At 39.5% G+C, this 21,394-nt stretch overlaps 2 protein-coding genes across 3 annotated transcripts in view; one reads left to right on the forward strand and one right to left on the reverse strand.

Annotated features, from left to right (window-relative positions):
- Nucleotides 1-2,397: 2,397 nt before the first annotated feature.
- On the reverse strand, nt 2,398-20,385 carry DORIP1 (dopamine receptor interacting protein 1). Of its 2 annotated transcripts, none has more exons than XM_081087332.1 (5): nt 20,074-20,384; nt 15,652-16,176; nt 13,461-13,550; nt 11,222-11,356; nt 2,398-2,892 (listed from the first exon to the last, which is right to left on the reverse strand). In XM_081087332.1, the coding sequence occupies exons 2-5, from the start codon at nt 16,173-16,175 to the stop codon at nt 2,805-2,807; spliced, it is 837 nt and encodes a 278-aa protein (XP_080943458.1). In that variant the 5' UTR covers nt 16,176; nt 20,074-20,384; the 3' UTR covers nt 2,398-2,804. The 2 variants fall into 2 exon arrangements, with proteins under 2 accessions (XP_080943458.1, XP_080943457.1); XM_081087331.1 differs by lacking the exon at nt 2,398-2,892 and adding an exon at nt 8,488-10,410 and having other exon boundaries at nt 20,074-20,385.
- Nucleotides 17,248-21,394, forward strand: part of LOC308527944 (uncharacterized protein) — a gene marked incomplete at its 5' end in the record, with an annotated part of 291,900 nt that continues 287,753 nt past the window's right edge. The window contains 2 exons of the mRNA XM_081103372.1: nt 17,248-17,279; nt 19,871-20,618. Coding sequence (XP_080959498.1) covers nt 17,248-17,279; nt 19,871-20,618 — 780 coding nt within the window. The remainder of the gene's footprint in view (nt 17,280-19,870; nt 20,619-21,394) is intronic.

Here is a 21,394-nt window from a genome sequence, read left to right on the forward strand (position 1 = left end):
TACAGAAAGAGAGACTAAAAAATCAATCCCATTTACCATCACATGAAAAAAATTAAGATACCTAGGAATAAACTTAACTAAGGAGGTAAAAGACCTCTACTCGGGAAACTACAGGACGTTGAAAAAGAGATAGAAGAAGACATAAAAAGAGATAGATGGAAGAACATACCGTGTTCATGGATTAGTAGAGTCAATATCATAAAATGTCCATACTACCCAAAGTAATCTATAGATTCAATTCACTCCCCATTCAAATACCAACAGCATATTTCACAGACCTAGAACGAACTCTCCAAAAATTCATCTGGAATAAAAAAAGACCCCGAATAGCTTCAGTGATCCTGAGAAAGAAGAACAAAGTAGGTGGGATCTCAATACCAGATATCAAAGCCACTGTTCTCAAAACTGCCTGGTACTGGCACAAGTAGACATATAGACCAATGGAATAGAATAGAGAACCCAGAAATCAACCCAAACCACTATGCTCAGTTAATAGTTGACAAAGTAGGCAAGAACATACAATGCAGTCAAGATAGTCTCTTCAATAAATGGTGTTGGGAAAATTGGACGGATACATGCAAAAAAATGAAACTAGACCACCAACTTACACCACACACAAAAATAAACTCAAAATGGATAAAGGATTTAAACATAAGACAGGAAACCATAAAAATACTAGAGGAATCCACAGGCAGCAAAATCTCAGACATATGCCGAAGCAATTTCTTCACCGTTACAGCTCCTAGGGCAGTGGTTCTCAACCTGTGGGTCACGACCCCTTTGGCAGTCGAACGACCCTTTCACAGGGGTTGCCTAAGACCATCCTGCATATCAGATATTTACATTACGATTCATAACAGTAGCAACATTACAGTTATGAAGTAGCAACGAAAACAATTTTATCGTTGGGTCACAACATGAGCAACTGTATTTAAAGGGCCAGAAGGTTGAGAACCACTGAATTTTACAGTAACCAAGACTTGGAAGCAGCCCAAGTGCCCATCAATAGATGAGGAGATTTTTTATTTATTATTTATTTTTTTTTAAAATATATTTTATTGATTTTTCACAGAGAGGGATAGAGAGTTAGAAACATCGATGAGAGAGAAACATCTATCAGCTGCCTCTTGCACACCTCCTACTGGGGATGTGCCCGCAACCAAGGTACATGCCCTTGGCCATAATCGAACCTGGGACCTTTCAGTTCGCAGGCCGACGCTCTATCCACTGAGCCAAACCGATCAGGGCAAGGAGATTTTTTGAAAAGGTACATTTACACAATGGAATACTACTTGGCTGAAAAAAAAAATAAAATAAAAAAAAAACAAAGAAAGAAAAGAAAAGAAAGAAAAAAAAAAGAGAAAGGTAAAAGGAATCTTACCTTTTGGGACAACAAGGATGGACCTGGAGAGTATTATCATGAGTGAAATAAACCAGTTAGAAAAGAAAAGTGCCATATGATTTTACTTACATGTGGAATCTAATGAACAAGATAAACTAACAAACAAAATAGAAACTGACTCATAGATACAGAGAACAGACTGACAGCAGTCAGAGGGGATGGACATTGTGGGGGTGGGTGAAAAAGCAAAGCAAAGCAAAACAAAACAAAAAACTCACAGACACAGACAACAGCATGGTGTTTACCAGAGGGAATATGGGTAAGGGGAGGTGGAAGAGGGAAAAGTAGTTTAGGGTAAAGGAAGGATAAATGGTGATGGAAGGAGACTTGACTTGGGGTGGTGAACACACAATATTATATACAAAGGAATTATTATAGAATTGTACCCAGAAAACCTATATAAATTTATTAACCCCTGTCCACAGTAAATTTAATAAAAAAGAAATGAAAAGTTTATAATTTTTAGTGTACTTGAATCCTTTATTGAGTAAAGCAGAATCTAAATAAGGATGGACTAATCACTTTTGTTATTGTGATCAGAAAGAAAGTCTTGGAAGGTATATTCTTGTGTGTGTCCCGAGGAGACTTATGAGTTTAAATAGCAGTGGTCCTAGAATCTATTTGAGTAGGTGGTTCCCACTGTATAGAAGGGGATGTGTCAAAAAAGTTTTAGAGCCTGATTTTAAAAGATTTTGAATAAATGATTTTGGACAATTTTGAGCAGGAACAAGGTAGGATATTTCATTATTATTTAGTATCAAGGGAAATTTTAGTTATTAACTTTACTCCAACATTTCAACCTTTGCTTTATTTGTTCTTGCATTTCAAACTAATTAATGAATTTAACATTTTTTCCAGTTTAATATCATAATTTGTTCTTGAGCTTAATTGCCCACAGAAAGGCCAGCCAATAAACTCAAAATATTCACAGAGCATTTAGTTTATTTTCTACAGCAGTGCTACTTACCTACTAATTTCATTTCTTTTTTTTTTTTAGAGAATTTTTATAAGAATTTATTTGAGCCAAACTGAGCCTAATTTCATTTCTTAACAAAATATTAAAAGAGAAATCAACAATAACAGTAGCTAACATTTTCATGATTCTTACTATGTGCCACACACTAAATGCTATACATAATTCACTTAATCCTCACCACAGCCTTACGAGATATATTCTATTATCTCCATTTTACAGTAGAAACAGAACAGAGATGTTAAACAACAGACTCAAAGCACACAGTGACCGTGTTAGAATTTAAACCCAGGCAATCTGGCTTTAGATTGCCATCTTCTTACCTCTCCCTTAGGGCATAAAATTCAGTAGTGGAGGACTGATGATACTAGAGATATAACAGTGGTAGTGTGGTCGCATCTCACGATTCACCTCGAAAATGCAATTTCTTTACCTTGTTTCCTGAGTGAAAAATGTCAATCTTGAATCAGGTCTTCTGGCATTTGCATAAGATCTCCAGGAACAGAGATTCCTAACCCTTTCAAAAGAAGAAAGAAAGCATAGAGGAGTCCAGAAACCATGAGAGTTGGGAAAGCAGATGAAGAAACAAACCAGAGTCAACTGACAAATGTTATTTGGACTGGGGTGTTGTTGGCAGAGAGCATAGCTAACCTCACCAAAGACATCACCACTGAATGTTATCCCCAAACTATAGGTGTGTCATAGAACAGAAGGAAAACTGGACTTGCCTCACCCAAATCCTAAAGTAGATTTACACTTTAAAGCCAGAAAGTTCCTTTACATTCCATACTGAGGAGCGTCTGCCACCTATTGTTCATGTAGAAGACTACAGGAGTTGGAAATCCAGTCCTGCCCCTCCACAAGTTAACTCATTCACCAAGTATTCAGAGGGCCCATCCCAATGGCCCTCCACTTTCCTCTCAAGTCTCTTCCCTCTTACTAAAAATAGAAAATATTTGAGATTATGAATCTTTGTGAATTACTTTAACTATAATAAACCTCTCTCTAAATGTGATGGTGTTTGAAAATTCTTTTATTTTTAATTTTAAGATTTATAGCTTTCTAACAGAATTTAAAGGTGGTTAGGCTTTGTGGGTAGAGTTAGAGGCAGTAGCACTGACAGTTGCCCTTGAAATCACAAACTGGACTGTCTTTCCTCCCCAACCCTCTTTGCCAGAATGCTAGGCAGCAACTGTGAAGGGCTTGAGGACTTCATCACAGAAGTCTGCTGACCTCCTCTGTACTATCAAGCCTCAGGTGCTTACCCTGCCATAGTACCTCCCTTTGTCCAATCATTGATTGACACATCTTTCCCTTTTTCTAGATGTGTACACCTTCAGGGAAGAAATCATATCTAGTTCAACTAGCAAACAGCAGATAGTAAATATGTATTGAGTGCTACAGAGAAAGTATGTCTGATATGAATTTGTTCTAGCTTGCAGCTCCCAAATCACCACTATGCCAGACTCCAGGAGAATACGTTTCTTATTTCAAAGCCCTAACTCCTTGGTCTTCTTCAGTACTAGGCGGTCATGCTGGATGTTTCAAAAAGGTTTTACCAGTATGAACCAATGATTTTCACTGGGTGGAGAAATCATAGATGATCATTTTTTTCTTTACACTTTTTTTGGGGACTTATTGTTTTTTAAAACTAATTGATATGTTATTTTTATAATTATATTAAAAAGTAACACTACAGCCCAGCTGGAGTGGCTCAGTTGGTTGAGCATCATCTTGTGCACCCAAATGTTGCCAGTTTTGATTCCTGGTCAGTGCATACACATGGGTTGAGGGTTTGATCCCCACTTGGGGAGTGTACAGGAGGCAACTGATCCATGTTTTGCTTCTCTCTCCTCTTTCTCTCTCTCTTTCTCTCTCTGTCTCCCTTCCCTCTCTCCTCCTCTTACTCTCCTTAAGTCCTCAAGTGCTCAAGTGAGGATTAAAAAAAGAAGAAACTGCCCTAACTGGTTTGGCTCAGTGGATAGAGCATCAGCCTGCAGACCGAAAGGTCCCAGGTTTGATTCCCGTCAAGGGCATGTACCTTGGTTGCCAGCACATCCCCAGTAGGGGGTGTGCAGGAGGCAGGTGATCAATGTTTTTCTCTCACTGATGTTTCTAACTCTCTATCCCTCTCCTTTCCCCTCTGTAAAAAAATCAATAAAATATATATATATTTTTAAAAAAAGCCTGGCCAATGTGGTTTAGTGGTTCAGTGTCCACTCAGTTCGATTCATGGTCAGGGCACATGCCCGGATTGCAGGCTCAATCCTCAGTAGGGGCGTGCAGCTGATCAATGTTTCTCTCTCATTGAGGTTTCTATCTCTCTGTCACTCTCCTTTCCTCTCTCTATAAGGTCAATAAAAACATTTTAAAAAAAGAAAAAAATAACTACAGAATTCAAAGGGAAAACAAGGAAGTAATAAAACTAAGATTTCTTTTTAAAAAAATCTCCCTTCCTCCCCTCTCCCCCATACTCTCTTCTACCTCCTCTGATCCTCCTTTCCCTCTGGGAATTACATATAGTTGTCTGTGTCTATGAGTTGTTTTTCTTTTTTTTCTTCTTAATTTCTTCACCTTTTTCACCCAGCCTCTCAACCTCTCTCTCCTCTGACAGTTGTCAGTCTGTTCTCTATTAGTCATTTTCTATTTTGTTAGTTTATTTTATTCATTAGATTCCACATGAGTGAAATAATTTGGTACTTACCTTTCTCTGATTGGCTTATTTCACTTAGTATAATGCTTACCAGGTCTATTCATCATTTTTATTATTTTACTAGAGACCTGGTGCACAGAATTCATGCGGGGGGGGGGGTGGTCCCTCAGCCTGGCCTGCACCCTCTCCAATCTGGGATCCCTCTCGCAATCCGGAACCACTGGCTCCTAACCGCTCACCTGCCTGCCTGCCTGATCCCCCTAACTGCTCCTCTGCTGGCCTGATTCCCCTAACTGCTCCCCTGCTGGCCTGATCCCCCTAACTGCTCCTCTGCTGGCCTGATCCCCCTAACTGCTCCCCTCCTGGCCTGATTCCCCTGCCTATCTGCACTTCCCTCCTGGCCTAATCCCCCTAACTGCCTGTCTGCTCTTCCCTCCTGGCCTGATCCCCCTAACTGCCTGTCTGCTCTCCCCTCCTGGCCTGATCCCCCTAACTGCCTGTCTGCTCTCCCCTCCTGGCCTGATCCCCCTAACTGCCTATCTGCTCTCCCCTGCTGGCCTGATCCCCCTGCCTATCTGCTCTTCCCTCCTGGCCTGATCCCCCTAACTGCCTGTCTGCTCTCCCCTCCTGGCCTGATCCCCCTAACTGCCTATCTGCTCTCCCCTGCTGGCCTGATCCCCCTAACTGCCTATCTGCTCTCCTTTCCTCTCCGTGCCCTTTGAACCCCTGGTGCAGATGAGCTGAGAGCTCTCTGCTGCGGCCCCGCCCCTGTCCTGATTGTTTGTTATGTGATGGCGTCCCAGCAATTTGCATATTCTTCTATTACTAGTTTGTTTGTTTTTTGCGTCCAAGTAGTATTCCATTGTGTACCATAGCTTTTTATCCACTGATTTCTAGAGAGAGTGGAAGAGATGGAGGAGAGGGTGAGAGAGAAACAGCTAGATGAGAAAGACACATTGATTGGTTGCCTCCCATACTCACCCCCGCTGGGGAACCTGCAACTGAGCTATGTGCCTTTGACTGAGAATTGAACCTGGGATCCTTCAGTGCATAGGCTGACACTCTAACCACTGAGAAAACTGGCCAAGGCTGGACCATAGCTTGGGCTGTTTCCAAATCTTGGCTATTGTAAAAAATGCTGCAATGAACATAGGGGTGTATATATTCTTTCAAATTAGTGTTTTGGGTTCCTTTGGATATATTCCCAGAACGGGAATCACTGGGTCATAAGGCAGTTCCATTTTTAATTTTTTGAGGAAACTCCACACTGCTTTCCACAGTGGCTGCACCAGTCTGCATTCCCACCAAAGGTGCATGAGGCTCCCTTGTCTCTGTATCCTCACCAACACTTGTTTGTTGGTTTATTGATGATAGCCCTTCTGATAGGGGTGAGACATGTCATTGTAGTGAGCAGATTTTTTTTGTGTGTTAATCCTCACCCGAGGTTATTTTTCCACTGATTTTTAGGGAGAGTGGAAGACAGAGGGAAAGACAGAGAGAAACACCGATGTGAGAGAAACACATCGATTGGTTGCTTCCTGCATATGCCCCAACCAGGCCCGGGCTAGAGAGGAGCCTGCAACCAAGGGGTGTGCCCTTGACTGGAATTGACCCGGGACCTTTTGGTCCATGCCAACATTCTATCCACTAAGCCAAATCAGCTAGAATGGATTTCTTTCTTTTCATAAAAAAATATATTTTTATTGATTTCAGAGAGGAAGGGAGAGGGAGAAACATCAATGAAGAGAATCATTGATTGGCTGCCTCCTGCATGCCCCGCCCTCCCCCCCCCGCCCCCCCGCCCCGGGAATTGAGTCTGCAACCCTGGCATGTGCCCTGACCAGGAATCGAACTGTGACCTCCTGGTTCATAGGTCGACGCTCAACCACTGAGCCATGCTGGCTGGGTGGAACAGCAGATTTCTAATTCTACCATGGCTAACTTGACTGCATAGGTCATTTGCTCCCAAGCTCCTATTCTAGTCCATATCACTTTTGAGGGCCCTAAAGAGCTGCTCACTTTTTCATTTTCAAGATAATTCCTCTTGATAGCTTCCAGCAGACCTCATTGAGGAAAGAATGGAAGTCTATAGAACTGATTGCTCATTGAGGGTAAATAACCTAATAAACCCACTCAGGTACTTATCAGCATATAAAGAAATTACTTTACAGAGACTCCCCACTAACTTCTTTCTTAATTTCCCAGAGATAGAGTAAAAGTTTGTTTTCCCCAGAATCAAATTAAAATGTGAAGTTAAAGGCTGTCCAGGTGACCCTAGTAAACCCAGGGTCAGCAGGGTGGGTTGGAACCTGTTAGTAAGGCAGCATTAAGATGCACTTCAAAAGCTATGTGAGTTTAGCTTTTAATGCAGAAACATTTGATGCTTATTTTAAATGTTGGGGCATTAATAAAGTATGATGAGAATACAGGGTGAGGCAAAAGTAGGGTTATAGTTGTGAGTAGGCAAGACAGAGTTTATTGTTTGTATTATTTTCCATACAAACAACTGTAAACCTACTTTTGCCGCACTGTGTATACGTTTGCTTTGGCTGTAATTTAATACTTGTTGCAGTCATTTTTACGTGAACTGCTCACCCTTTCTTCTTATAGTGTATTACAGTTATTTTCAAACAACTGTCATGAGTTCATTTAATTATAAAACTAAACTGTCGATATGTTTAATAAGTACAGCTTTTTATGTCATAGTAGTTATCTGCTTATATAGCTTAGTTGTTTGCTCATAATCTGAGAACGTAATAGATATAGAATTTACCCTAGTAAGCATGCAAAGCTTGCCTGTAGTAAGTTATCTTTAGTTTTTTTCCTCTTTGATAGGATCAGATGTAATGAGAAGGCCTCAGATATTAAATAAAGTCTAATAATTAATAGTGAAAAGTCACCCTGAAGGATACATCTAAGTAAGATCATCTGCTAAATTGGGAGGGAAAAGTTTTCTTTTTCTGAAGAGAAACTGGAAATTCCTCCTTAAATTTGCTGTATTTATTCTTTATACCCCTCTGAGGCCAGGGTTTAAAAATCATTTTTGCTTTCCCCATAGGTATAATTATGATTTGTGGCATTTTGATTAAAAATATATTCTGATTATTCCCTCAGAACTTTGCCCCTTTACCCCAATTTCTCTAAGGGTGTTTAAGGTTATAAAGAATGTTCCATGCCCTCACCTTAACATTCTGCCAATAATTGAATTCATTCTTTTTCACCCCTTTTCTACTATTTGGTCAGCAGGAATAATTTTTTCTTTCTATCAATCAACCATCACCATAAAAAGTAACTACCTATTATCTTAAAACCCCAGCCATCTGGGGTCCAGAAGACATACTTAAAAATTCCATTACACATTAATAAATCCATTACTCATAGGAGCTACTGTCTAAATAATAATAAAAAAGATCTGAAAAGTTCATTAGTAAGAATCTGGGAGACTTTCCTGTACATGAAAGAGGTAGAAAAAATACGTTTATTAGCATGTTCAAGGTAGTCAAGTTTTTAACAAATATCTAATTCCTCACAACAACCCTGTGAGGTAGGTAAGTCACTGTTTTGTGATAAACTAACATCATTCCAAATAAAGTGCAATTCCTAAAAAAATAAATCTGCAGTAGGAATAATTTTGTTAATGATACCATTTATGTATATACTAGAATTTGTGTTTCTGTATACTCTGATTCATGCAATAAGGTGTCCCTAGAAAAGTTTACTGCAAATCAAATTCTATTTAAACACACGTGGGGAACTATTTAAATAAACTTTGGGGTGAAGTTTTTTGTAAAATAAATCAGTATTTTTAATCTTATGTAAAAAAGGAATATTCTTAGTATTTGCTCAAAGTGAGGCATTCTCAACAAAGTTTCACTCACATTTATCCAATCTTCGGTATATTCTCTCAATATGGCACTATGCCAATTTAAGACTTAATTTACTAAATTAAAACTTAGCAATTTGGTATATGGCAGTGACCTGGGTTATCATATAGAAATCTCCAATATGTTGTGCTCAATCTCAACCCAAAACCTACGGTAGAAATGAAATGTAAACACAAAAAAATTGTAATTAACTTCAAAAAATATTTTTCCTTAAGAACATTACTTAATTTTTTCCTTTACATCACAAAAGAGAGATCTTTGGGTCTTTGAAGAGAAACACAATATTCTGTTATCTATACAATTCTAGTGATTTTTATTGCAAATTAAAGCCTGATTTTACCAATTTACTATTTATAAGGGAGCTAGCAGATATTACTGTAAAAATTTAAGTGTTTTTTTTTCCTTGTAGCAGTATGACTTACTAGGAAAAGAAATATTCCCAAGCACCCATTTTTTCTTAAGTATATATTTAAAGTACATTTCTACTGTTAATCCAACATTAGTAAACATCCAGTTGCCTAATTTTTTTTATGGTTGTCTTATCTGAAAAATACATTTCTACTGGAGAATTTCTATTACATTTAATTAGGAGATAGATGTTTAGATTAGTTATATAATTTATTTTGAACAATAACTCCAATTACGCTCAGGAACTTAGTTAACACTTAAAATCCACTGGCAGGTTTATAATACTTTAGCAAGTGGTTAAAGGAATTTGCCATTGTAAAAAATTATTCAAGCCCAGAAAAATAATTCTCACCAAAAATTTTAAAAATTAGGCAAAACAACAGGTAAAATAGACTAAGCCATCTATAACCTGTACATTCAAATACATACAAATCCAATAGTGCACTTTGGATTATAGTGAGGTAGGGCAAAGAAATAAAGTCAAATACATTTTGAACTGTGAAATTTGTATAAACTGAAACAGTGACTTGTACCCAGGTTTTAGCTGAATATAAACAAAAATTTTAAGAATTCAATGACAAAGTATTTTCTTAGATTCAAGGACAGAATTGTAAAAAAAAACCTTTGAGGTACATATAAATAAAAAATACAAAGATATATTTTCTCTCAACATAAAATATGCTTGTATAAAAATAACCCACGATATAGAAAAAAGAAATACAAACATTTTTGCATAGATTCTCCATATAAAATATTTACCTGGGGCTAAACACTGGAAAATACACCTCTGAAACTAATATAGTTGAACTATTTTTCTTGGATACCAAGTATATAGAAAATAAAAGCCCTTCATCTTAGGGAGCATGGGCAGGAGGGAAAACAATTAAATTTAGCATCAGTCTATATTTATTTCTCTGCTGCTCGAATATAAACCAATGATGACAAGAGGAGAAACTCTGGGGGTTTATTTAACAAAATTAAATTCACATTTCTGAGGCCATCATAATGCATCCAATGTCCATCAATCTGGAAAGCTGCAGAATAATGATGTTCCTCTTTGTTAAATAATGTGGCACCTTCCAACAAATACCTGTAAATTCAATGACAAAGTGTAGCAGAAAATTACAATACTTTGTTCTTAAGAGAAATATTCCTTAAATTCTTAACTAAGGAAAAAAAATTGAGATTGTTTGCATTGTATTCCCTGAAAAAGATATCCATCTAAAAAACTAATGTACAATAATGGGTAATTAAGAATAAAACATTTAACAATTTAAAAAATTGATATAATTTAAGAATTAATTTTTTTAAAGATGCCCTGATTGGGGATTGAACCCTGTAAACCTGGCGCATTGGGACAATGCTCCAACCAACTGAGCTACCTGGCCAGAGCCAGTAATATTTTATTTTTAAATGATGACTTCATACCATATACTACTTTGACTTCAAATACCAGTAATAATCAGAATTTACTGTTTACTATATATAGGTACCATCCTAAACATTTTTGTGTGCTATGTAAATTAAATCCTCACAGTAATGGCACCCCACATAGATAGATATTGTCATCTCTGCTTTACAGATAAGAAAACTGATCAGTAAACTTTTTTTATAAGCTATGTGACCTTACTGGTCCACAGTCACATAGCTTATAAATGGTGGGGCTGGGTTTGAACCCAATTTTCTATTCCATAATTCAAGCACCTAACCAATATGCACCTTGTCGGCAACTAACTTCCTGTAGTAAATGCTGATCCTATTCAGTATACACAAATTTAAAGACAGCCATGATCTAAATAATATTTCCTTACGGGCTAGAAAAAGTCATACCAGAATAGCAGAAAAACATAAAATAAATTTATTTTTCACTAATTTTATAAAACAAACAAAAGACCACCTACTTGTGATCAGATAAATCCAAATAATAGGGTACATATGCCAGATCTTCAGATTTCCAATGCTGCATATTTAAGACAACAAAAGGAGGTGCCCCATGGCAGAAAACTCGTTGGGAGAATTCTCTTAAGCCACCACACCTAAAATTGAAAGTAGGCATGAACTTTATTAAACTTGGAATAAAGCTGCCTTTTATCACTTTTGGGTTGTCTTTATTACTTCAAGTCATAAGCATAAATGTCTATTTTAGGAATGGGTAATAATAGTGTAGCTATATTAATACCTTATACAAGGTGGGCAAAAGTAGGTTTAGAGTTGTGAGTACACAAAACGGTTTATTCTTGTATTATTATTTAGAGCTAGAGGCCCGATGCATGAAATTTATGCAGCGCGCGGGGGGCCGTGGGGGACACCCTCAGCCCGGTCTGCGCCCTCTTGCAGTCTGGGAGCCCTCACTCCTTACCACCCGCCTGATCGCTGCTCCTTACCACTCTGCTCGATGCTCCTTAGCACTGCGGTGGAGGTGGGAGAGGCTCCTGCCACTGCTGCTGCACTCACCAGCCATGAGTCTGGCGTCTGTCTAAGGGCACTGACCATCAGGGGGCAGCTCCTGTGTTGAGTGTCTGCCCCCTGGTGGTCAGTGCGCATCACAATGACCGGTCGTTCTGGTCATTCCGCCGTAATGGTTGCTTAGGCTTTTATTATATAGATTGTATTATTTATTTGTATTCAAACTGTAAATCTACTTTTGCACACCCTTGTATATCTATTTCCAGAAGTTTACAAGCTCTAAGATTCTATATGCAAGAAATGATACTTTTAAAAACTCCAGGAAAAGCTAGCTGCTTTATCTAGGCTTATAAAAGTGAGTAGCTTTTATTTTTAGATACATTTTTCTTTATCTAAGATGGTTTCAAAGGGAAATAATGACAGAGATGTGAAAATAGGATTCTTACAGGCCTCTTTAGACAAGATATAATTCTCTAATTGCTTCCTTTTGCCATTGAATGAAGCAAATTCTATTTTCTTAGCAGCATCAGGTATTAAGCATATGGATCAGAATTCAACAAATACAGTTATACAGTAAAATCTCGATTAACCGGAATGTTCAGGGTATTGTATTTTGGTTAACATCACTGACTAAACAAAATTAACAGGAAAACCATTTTGCTTTAGTATTGGTTGCTAAAATACATTAGTTCACTCTCTGAACTTAAGTATAATTAACTGAAAATATTTTATTCTTTCCTTCTTCAGTGATTAATTAGCTGTAAGATCATCATTCTAAATATTTATTCTCATTGTACAATAATGTAGATATAGAAATTAAGAGGTTGGGATGAATATATTCTTTCTACCCCTTTGGATTTCTATTTTTAAAAAATTTTATTATGTTAAATTTTTTGGTTGTAATTTACCTTTCTCCTAAATGAGGAGTGCAGAAAAAATCCAGTTAATTGAGGGTGCCGACTATCTGGGTTCCGGTTAAGCAAGGTTTTATTGTACCTACTCAGCAGTGGGGAAAAAAAGAAAAGGCATTTGCTTTGTATTCATCAATTAACTGTCCTATATAATAAAAGGCCAGCAACCATAATGGCGTTAATGACCAGAACTGATCAACCAGTCGCTATGAGGTGTATTGACCACCTCTCGATCCCAACCCCCATGCCGCAGGCTCTGATCGCTGGATGGCCAACGGGGAACCACGGGGGAACCGGGGTGAGTGGCGGCGGGGCGGGACTGGGGACTGGTGAGTGGGCAGAATGACCGACCTCTTGGTCCCTCCCCCAGGCCTGCAGGCTCCGATCATGGCAAACCGGGAACCACGGAGAACTGAAGTGGTGGCAGCGGGGCGGGACTGGGGACTGGCAAGCAGGTGGAAGGCAGACCTCTTGGTTCCCCCGCCCCACAGACTCCGATTGCTGGATGGCGAAGGGGGAACCACGGGGAACCACGGGGAACTGGGGTGGGCGGCAGCGGGGTGGGACTGGGGACTGACGAGCAGAAGATGACCTTGATCGCAGGCTAGGCCTACTCTCCCATGCACGATTTTGTGCGCTGGGCCTCCAGTAGTATTATAAGAATAAGTATAGGAAACTAGAAGGTGTTAAGATTTTTAAAATATTAGACTTCCTAAATACTTATGAGTAGCTATTTCATATAGTATTAACATCAAAGAGGTATCAGTCCAGGTTTCTTTATAAAAAACACAGAATACTTTCATCTTAAATGTCATATACTCACCCCCGCTCTTCACACAGTTCAATCCTGGAACAGAATAACTCAGCCACAGCCAGTCGTATCAAGTTTCCATGTGGAATTTCTTGGGGAGGACTACAAGAATTGTAAAATGCATGTAAGAACTGCTTCAACATTTTACAGGCAAATACATTATTCGGATTACAAAATTTACAGGTCAATTCATTATTAGCAAATCCAATAAAAGTATAACCTCTGTTACTCATCTTTGTACTTCTTGTAAATAGTAGAGAAACCAGTTACATTTAATAAATGTCAATGCATGAAGCTTTCCAAGAAATATTAAATCTTTCTGTAAACTAATGCTGAAATATGCAGTTGTTGTTACTTTAAAAAAATTTCCAGAGAATTTAGCAGAAGGGGGAAGAAATTAGGACCCAGAATCAGGAAGGCAGCTGATTAGTTACTAAAATTGCTAGCCTAAGTTGCAGCCACTGTTGGCCTCACTTACTTGATTTATTAAAAAACTTTTTTCCACCTATTTCAGAAGTTGTTTTAAATATAGGATTAAATAAAATATGCAAAAGCTTAAAAAGTAGAGTATAATAAAATATTTTAATGAGAAACACAAAATATTAGTATTAATATAGTACTATAAATATTTCACTATAGTTTCAGAACATATTCAGATTAAAATATTAGTTTTTTAAAAAAACAAGACAAATTTCTGAAATACTTTAAGTTGTGGTTTTAAGTAACAGAACTTTTTTGCCTGATAGATTTGAAAATCAACATCCTTATATCAGCAATACAGGAAAATGGACAAAAGTATATTTCAGAAAAAAAGAGACACTGACTCTAAAAAGAATAAAATATCTTCAGTGTACCATGATATTATAATAATAAAGTAAATGTGCAATAAAGAAATATGAACTTAATAAGTTAGTGTATGTGAGGTATATCCTTCAAATAGAACAATCTATTAGGCTGTTTTTCTGGACCATAGGGCCAAATACAATTTCTGACAACAATGTGTTTGAGTTTGTTTTTCTGTCCTGTTTTTTCACTGACAATGATCCCTTTTCCAGCTCATGCCCCTTGGGGGCTTTAATGTTTCCTAACACTCCATAGGGCTTGCCAGTTTGGCCTTCCTCCCTGTCATTTACTAGCCTGGAGGTCTGCCTTCGTTCTGAAAGCGAAAAATACTTAGGCTACCAGCACCTTTCCTAGTCAGTGGAAATGCTCCTCATAGCCACATCTTCTCCAGGTGTTAAGGTTCTAAGTTTGTGATTTCTGTCTGTAATTATTGAAAGTACATGGAGTACTTTCAATCTTTTTTTAAAAATTGATTTTAGAGGAAGGGGTGGGGGGGGGGAAGAGAGAGAGAGAGAGAGAGAGAGAGAGAGAGAGAGAGAGAGAGAGAGAGAGAGAGAGATGTTGCTCCCATATGTGCCCCCATGGGGGATCAGACTCACAACCTGGGTATATGCCCTGACCTGGAATCAAACCTGCCACCAACCGAGCCATGGCTCAATCTTCTTATTCATGTAGAACTAGCCCACTCAACATAGATCTATTCAAAAGGTGAAACATTATATTGGAAACACATATTGGATAGTGTTTTTCAAGAGGTTACATTTGTGATGCAGAAATTCATTATCTACAAAATCACATTAGTAAATCAAAGGGCAATATATTTTGCACTCTCAATAATTCATTACTTTGCAAGTGAAATGGTTATCAGTTGGTTTTGTAAAGTAAATTCTAAGATATTTGGATATTTCTGTCATGGGACTAAAGAGTCTTGAATTTGTGTGGTTGATTTGTCTAATTACAGTGTTGTACTTTAAGAAGTACTTTGACTATATATTTATATTTATAGCACTTCATTAAAAAAGTTTTATACTGTTTCTAAAAGTGACAAAACAGCTCTGGTTGGTTTGGCTCAGTGGAAAGAACACTGGCCTGTGCACCAAAGGGTCCCAAGTTCGATTCTGGTCAAGGGCATGAACCTTGGTTGCAGGCTCCTCCATTGCCTGGGCCCTGGTCAGGAAACCTGAAGGAAGCAACCAATTGATGTGTTTCTGTCACATCGATGTTTCTGTCTTTCCCTCTCTCTAAAAGATCAATGGAAAAATTATCCTCAGGTGAGGATTAACAAAAAAAAATAATTTTTTTTTTAAAAAAGTGACAAAACAAACTTTAGAGCAGATAAAAGGCTTTTAGAGAAACTTACTTTATATTAATTGTACGCTGCTGATCTTCCTGCACTCGAATTGGGCATCGCCAATTGGAACAGTAACTCTCTTGTATGGTAGACATGAGATTTTCGAGATTTTTTGTAAAATTATCATGTTCATTCCCAAACAAATCGATTATTAATGAAGCTTTATGAACTTCAGATTTATATTGCTGTTTTTCCATCTTGTCCCAAATCCAAAGTAGCTTCACAGTTGTAAAACTGTAGGTGTCCATTAAATAAAGAAAACAGTCTATAAACTCTCTACCTAAATGAAGAGAGAGTTCCCTGGGAAAATTTTCATTTTCATGAAGAATGACATATAATAACATCAAGAATCCATCTATGGTGCAGGTATTTTTCAGTCTTATTTCAACATAGAGTGGTGTACAGGATACTGCTTTGCGGCCAGCTTTGATAGTAAAAACACCTCCCCAAGGAAGAACAGGCCTCCAAAATGAGCGATCTTGATTATAGTTATTTTTAATTGATGCTTTGATCTCTTCAAACAGTGTCTTCATCCTGCATTTTAAAAATTAAAAGTAGAACATGTATGTGATTACATATGATATGTTTAAATGAAAATAAAGCTATCTAAAGGTTTAAATTAAATTTGGCTAGCTGGCCTCCCAATCCAACAAAAATATCTTTTTTTTAAAAAATATATTTTATTCATTTTTTACAGAGAGGAAGGGAGAGAGATAGAGAGTCAGAAACATCGATGAGAGAGAAACATCGATCAGCTGCCTCCTGCACATCTCCTACAGGGGATGTGCCCGCAACCCAGGTACATGCCCTTGACCGGAATCGAACCCGGGACCCTTTAGTCCGCAGGCCGACGCTCTATCCACTGAGCCAAACCGGTTCGGCCAACAAAAGTATCTTAAGACAATTCTAGCTATGAGTCATTTTGGAGGCAATATACATGGTCTTTGAAAAGACCACTTCAGAAGCTGCAACCTTTTTTAGAGGTACTGAATGACTATTTGATAGGCTCTTATATTAATTATACTGAAGATTTTCGTCTGTGATATAGGAAAACCCACTTCTAGGAATATATTCTAAGAGTCCCAAAACAACCAGAAAGAATATATGCACCCCTATGTTCATAGCAGCACAATTTATAATAGCTAAGCTGTGGAAACAGTCCAAGTGCCCATCAGTAGATGAGTGGATAAAAAAGCTGTGGTATATTTATACCACGAAATACTATGCAGCTTTAAAAACGAAGGATCTCTTACCCTTTGAGACAGCATGGAGGGACCTGGAGACTATTAGTCTATGCCAGCGGTTCTCAACCTGTGGGTTGCGACCCCTTTGGCGGTAGAACGACCCTTTCACAGGGGTCGCCTAAGACCACCCTGCATATCAGATATTTACATTACGATTCATAACAGTAGCAACATTACAGTTATGAAGTAGCAACGAAAATAATTTTATGGTCGGGTCACAACATGAGGAACTGTATTTAAAGGGCCAGGAGGTTGAGAACCACTGGTCTAAGTGAAATAAGCCAGTCAGAAAGATAAATATCACATAAGCTCACTTATATGTGGAATCTAGTGAACTGATGAATAAAATAAAACCAGCGGCATGGAAACATGGAACAGACTGGCAAATCTGAGGTAATCTCAGAGGTAAGGAGTCTGGGGGAGTGGGCAGGAAGAGACTAACCAAAGAATTTATATGCATATATGCAATACCCATGGACACAGACAACAGGGTGGTGAAGGCCTGGGGCGAGTGAAAACCGGGTGGAGCGGGGCAACGGGGGAAAAGTGTGTGTGGGGGACATCTGTAATACTCTCAACAATAAAGATGGGGAAAAAAAGAAACTGCAACCTTTTTTTGGAGAGGACTTTATATTATACTGCAGATTTTTTTCGATGATATAGGTAAACCCTGTAATAAGCAGTCTTAAATGAAGGTAAAACTATTTAAAGATACAATCTAAATTTGGTTTTGGTATTCCTAATGTAAACTTCTTCCATCCTCCAAAATACAAGCTGTACTTCATTTTCTTGTTAATATGTGTGGTTTTACTTATAAAATGAACTATAATGGAACCCTTATTTGGGCTACAGAATAATTACCAATTAGCTTTGAAAGATAACATAGGAAGAGTAATCATGAGACTTAACTGAATAGTAGCACAACTAATACAAATATTATTTATATGTACTTTGGGATTTTTACTTACAATCTAGGACCACGTTATATATCCGACAATTTGAGGCCGTGCTGTGAAGATTTGATTCAGAACTTGGTAAGTATCCTGATGCCCTTCTCTGCATGTTTGGGGAATGAACTGAGGTGTCCTCTCTGTTTAAATTGGTACATATCCTTCCCCCAACTCTTGTTGTAGCTACGTATTCTGTTTTTAAAGTAATTGACAGTATTCTAACACACATGTTCATGTCATATGTATGGTATATAGAACAAATTTTTTTTAAAAAATAGAGTGATGTCCTAATAAAACTCAATAGAAAACTGCTTTACTTGGGATAAAAAAAGTCAACTAAAAACATCATAGTACTTTCCAATATATTACTTTTATGGAAAAGTATATTTTTCATGAAAAAAGGGAAGCATCTGAGGAACAGGAAAAGAGAAGTGAGTGACTGAGGTCAGTGTCTTATTTTGACCATCTTTTCAAGTGCCACACCCTCCCAAGCATAACATGAATCCAACACTCAATACTTTGGACCTGTATATTTTATTTGTGGGAAAAATTTAGTTCAAGTTGATTTTACAACAGTAGTAGACTAAAAATTCAGTTATCTATATATATAAAAGCCTAAGCGACCAGCAAACCAGCCAGTAGCTATGACATGCACTGACCACCAGGGGGGCAGATGCTCAATGCAGGAGCTGCTGAGCTGCAATGACTTGGCAGCTGTGGTTCTAGGGTGACACACCTGTAACCAGAGGGAGGGAGCCCAATTCCGGGGTGTGTCACCTGAGAACCGCCCTCTTGCAATCCGGGATCCCTCAGGGGATGTCAGAGAGCCAGTTGCAGCCCGATCCCCTCAGGCCAGGCCAAGTGACCCCACCAGTGCACGAATCTGTGCACGGGGCCTCTAGTATGATATATAAACACAGTATTTTTGGCTTGAAGATATTCTACACTCTAAAGTATTCAATACTATATTTAGTCTGAAATGTAGATGTTTATACACAGTAACAGGTTGGCTCTAGTCAACCAATTAGGAATCAGAGGGAGTGGCAAACCTGGAACCTAAGAAAACACAAAACTCAGTTTCTTCTACAGAACTAACATATTTCTGGGGCAGATTTGAAAAAAAATACCATAAGGCATTCAAATACTTTAAAAATGAAAATAAATTTCTTCATGGTTTATTTCTGTTGAATTTTAAAGAACTTTGTAGCAAAGTCATAGGATCGAGAGCTTGAGTTCACACTCCTACATACTACATTGAAAAGGAATCGTAAATCTCTAGTGCCTTTTTTCAAATTATCTTTTGGGCATGACCAAATGAAGAGTAAGTACAGCTCTACAAAGCAACATTTATACTTTAAGAGAATTAAACTACAATTTTATATATTTGCAATGAAACTTCTTTAGCCTTTTTCAGGAAAAATAAAAAAGAGGGGCGTAGAGAGCACTGGAAGAACAAGAAGACACTTAATCTAGTATCAGCACTAATGTGGTGATGTGTCCCAAAGAATTACTAAAAATTACTTAAAAAGATGAAGAAATGCCTGCAAAGCCCTGACTAGCTTTCGCCACACCTTCTAAGATTGCTCATTAGGCACAGCATTGGACTTCTTGGAGGAGTTATCCTGCCGTCTTTATTTTCCTGCCTCAACAGGCCCTCCAGTTTGAATAAACCTGCTGAACTGCCCTGACCTCTTACGGTATTTCCTTGGCAAAGCACCACCTCTTTTCCTGCGGTCCTTTCCAGGGGTGACAATCTGTACCCCACATTGGTCGTGAAAACCAGACCATTTCCCCAAGGTATTGAATGCCGGACTCCCTAAAAGCTCGCGAGTTCTAAAGGTCCCGTCTGCAATCAGCGCTCTGAAATAATGGGAAAGACAGCCACGCGCCCCACCACGAAGCGGCGCGGGGCTTAGGGGTGGGGAGGAGGGGGGAGGGACGGTACCCGCTGCGGGCCCGGTGGGCACCCAGCTCAGCCCCCGGTCCGCGCTCCGGCCACGCCCACCCTGCCCCCTGCCCGCCGCACCCTGGAAGGCCTGGCACCGAGCACTGGCTCCGCACTGCGGGCGGGTCCCTGAAACAGAAGCCGGTGGAAAGGCTGGACGCCGCTGTCTGCATCCAGGCAGGGGCCCCGCACAGCGCCTGGGACTGCTGGCAATGGGCTAGCGGACGGGGCAGCGGATGGCGTTTCCACACCCGACAGCCTCCGTCCACCGGGAAGCCGAATCCCCTCGTACCTCCTCGGGGACCGAAAACCGCCGGTGCCACCGCACCCGTCGCCGCCGCCGCTCGCTCATGGAGAGCCCGGGCTGCCGTCGCTGCCGCCGCCGACTCATGTACTAGAACCGCCGGCTGTCTCGGCCTCCCCCGGCGAGAGTGGTGGGCTCCGGCACGGCCTCCATCGCACCCGCCGCGGCGGGAGCCACAGCAGCTCCGGCGCCCAGGCCCGATCCGACCGGACCCACGGAGCCAGGACCGCGGGACGCGTTGCTTATTACGGAGGAAGATTCGGCCTGACCTCCGCCTCCCTTCCCCCAGCCCCCAGTTCCCAGACGCCCGACGGTGCTGCTGCGCAGGCGCAAAGACGCCCCAGTCAAACGTGCGTGTGTCGGGGGTGTACACAGCATTCAGCTTTGCCCAATGGGAGCGAACATCAGGTGCGGGGGGCGGGACCTCGCAGAGAGGGGCGTGGTTCCAGCGTCTGAGGAAAAGTGGAGCAACCAAAGTGGGCAGGCTTTGCACGGAGGAGGAGCTTAGTGCCAAGCCCGTTAGGCTTTTTGAGGTTTGTACCATTTTTGGACCTTCCTTGATTTGTGTTTGATTTTAGATCTTGCCTTCTCAAATTCTTAACTTAGAGGGGGAAAACTTTGTTTTCTCAGAATTATTCAAGCTTTTGCGGTTCTCAACCTGTGTGGGTCGCGACCCCTTTGGCGGTCGAAAGACCCTTTCACAGGGGTCGCCTAAGACCATCCTGCATATCAGATATTTACATTACGATTCATAACAGTAGCAACATTACAGTTATGAAGTAGCAACGAAAATTATTTTATAGTTGGGTCACAACATGAGGAACTGTATTTAAAGGGTCAGAAGGTTTGAGAACCACTGGAAAATTTTGAATTAGTGTATAAATGCTGCCTTTAGTGTTGAAGGTAATGCTTGGCCAAAATGCTGTAATTTATAACAAGTTAATATCCACTAAATAAATTAGATAGCTTTAATTTGTGATGGAAAATTTTTGATTTGGATATAATAAGAAGTGACAGTCAGAAATTTAAGCGCGAGTTGCTTAATGCTGCAGTCTGTGGGCTCAACCATAATAGCTGTTCAGTAGGCCCTGGTTCTTGTATTCTCCCTTAAAGAGTCAAAGCCCACATGGCTTTGCTTCTGTAGAACACAGACCACCTGGAAAACTACCTCCACCTACAATTAGAAATGGGATAATGTTGAGATTTTCCCTATCTAGTCATTCAACAGATGATTGTCTGGAAAGACAAGTGCAACCCTTAGAACACACAATTCAGAGAGCTCAGTGTCAGCCCAGCACATCACTGTGGT

Source organism: Myotis nattereri (genome assembly GCF_964212035.1).
Source record: "Myotis nattereri genome assembly, chromosome: 1".
NCBI lineage: Eukaryota > Metazoa > Chordata > Mammalia > Chiroptera > Vespertilionidae > Myotis > Myotis nattereri.

Excerpts from the sequence above, each read along its gene's own strand:
- DORIP1 (XM_081087331.1), bottom strand. The coding sequence starts at position 16,175 with ATGAAGACACTGTTTGAAGAGATCAAAGCATCAATTAAAAATAACTAT. Across the intron at positions 11,357-13,460 it reads GAACTGTGTGAAGAGCGGGG|GTGTGGTGGCTTAAGAGAAT; the intron begins GTGAGTATATGA and ends TTTCAATTTTAG. Across the intron at positions 10,411-11,221 it reads TTGGATTTATCTGATCACAA|GTATTTGTTGGAAGGTGCCA; the intron begins GTAGGTGGTCTT and ends TTGAATTTACAG.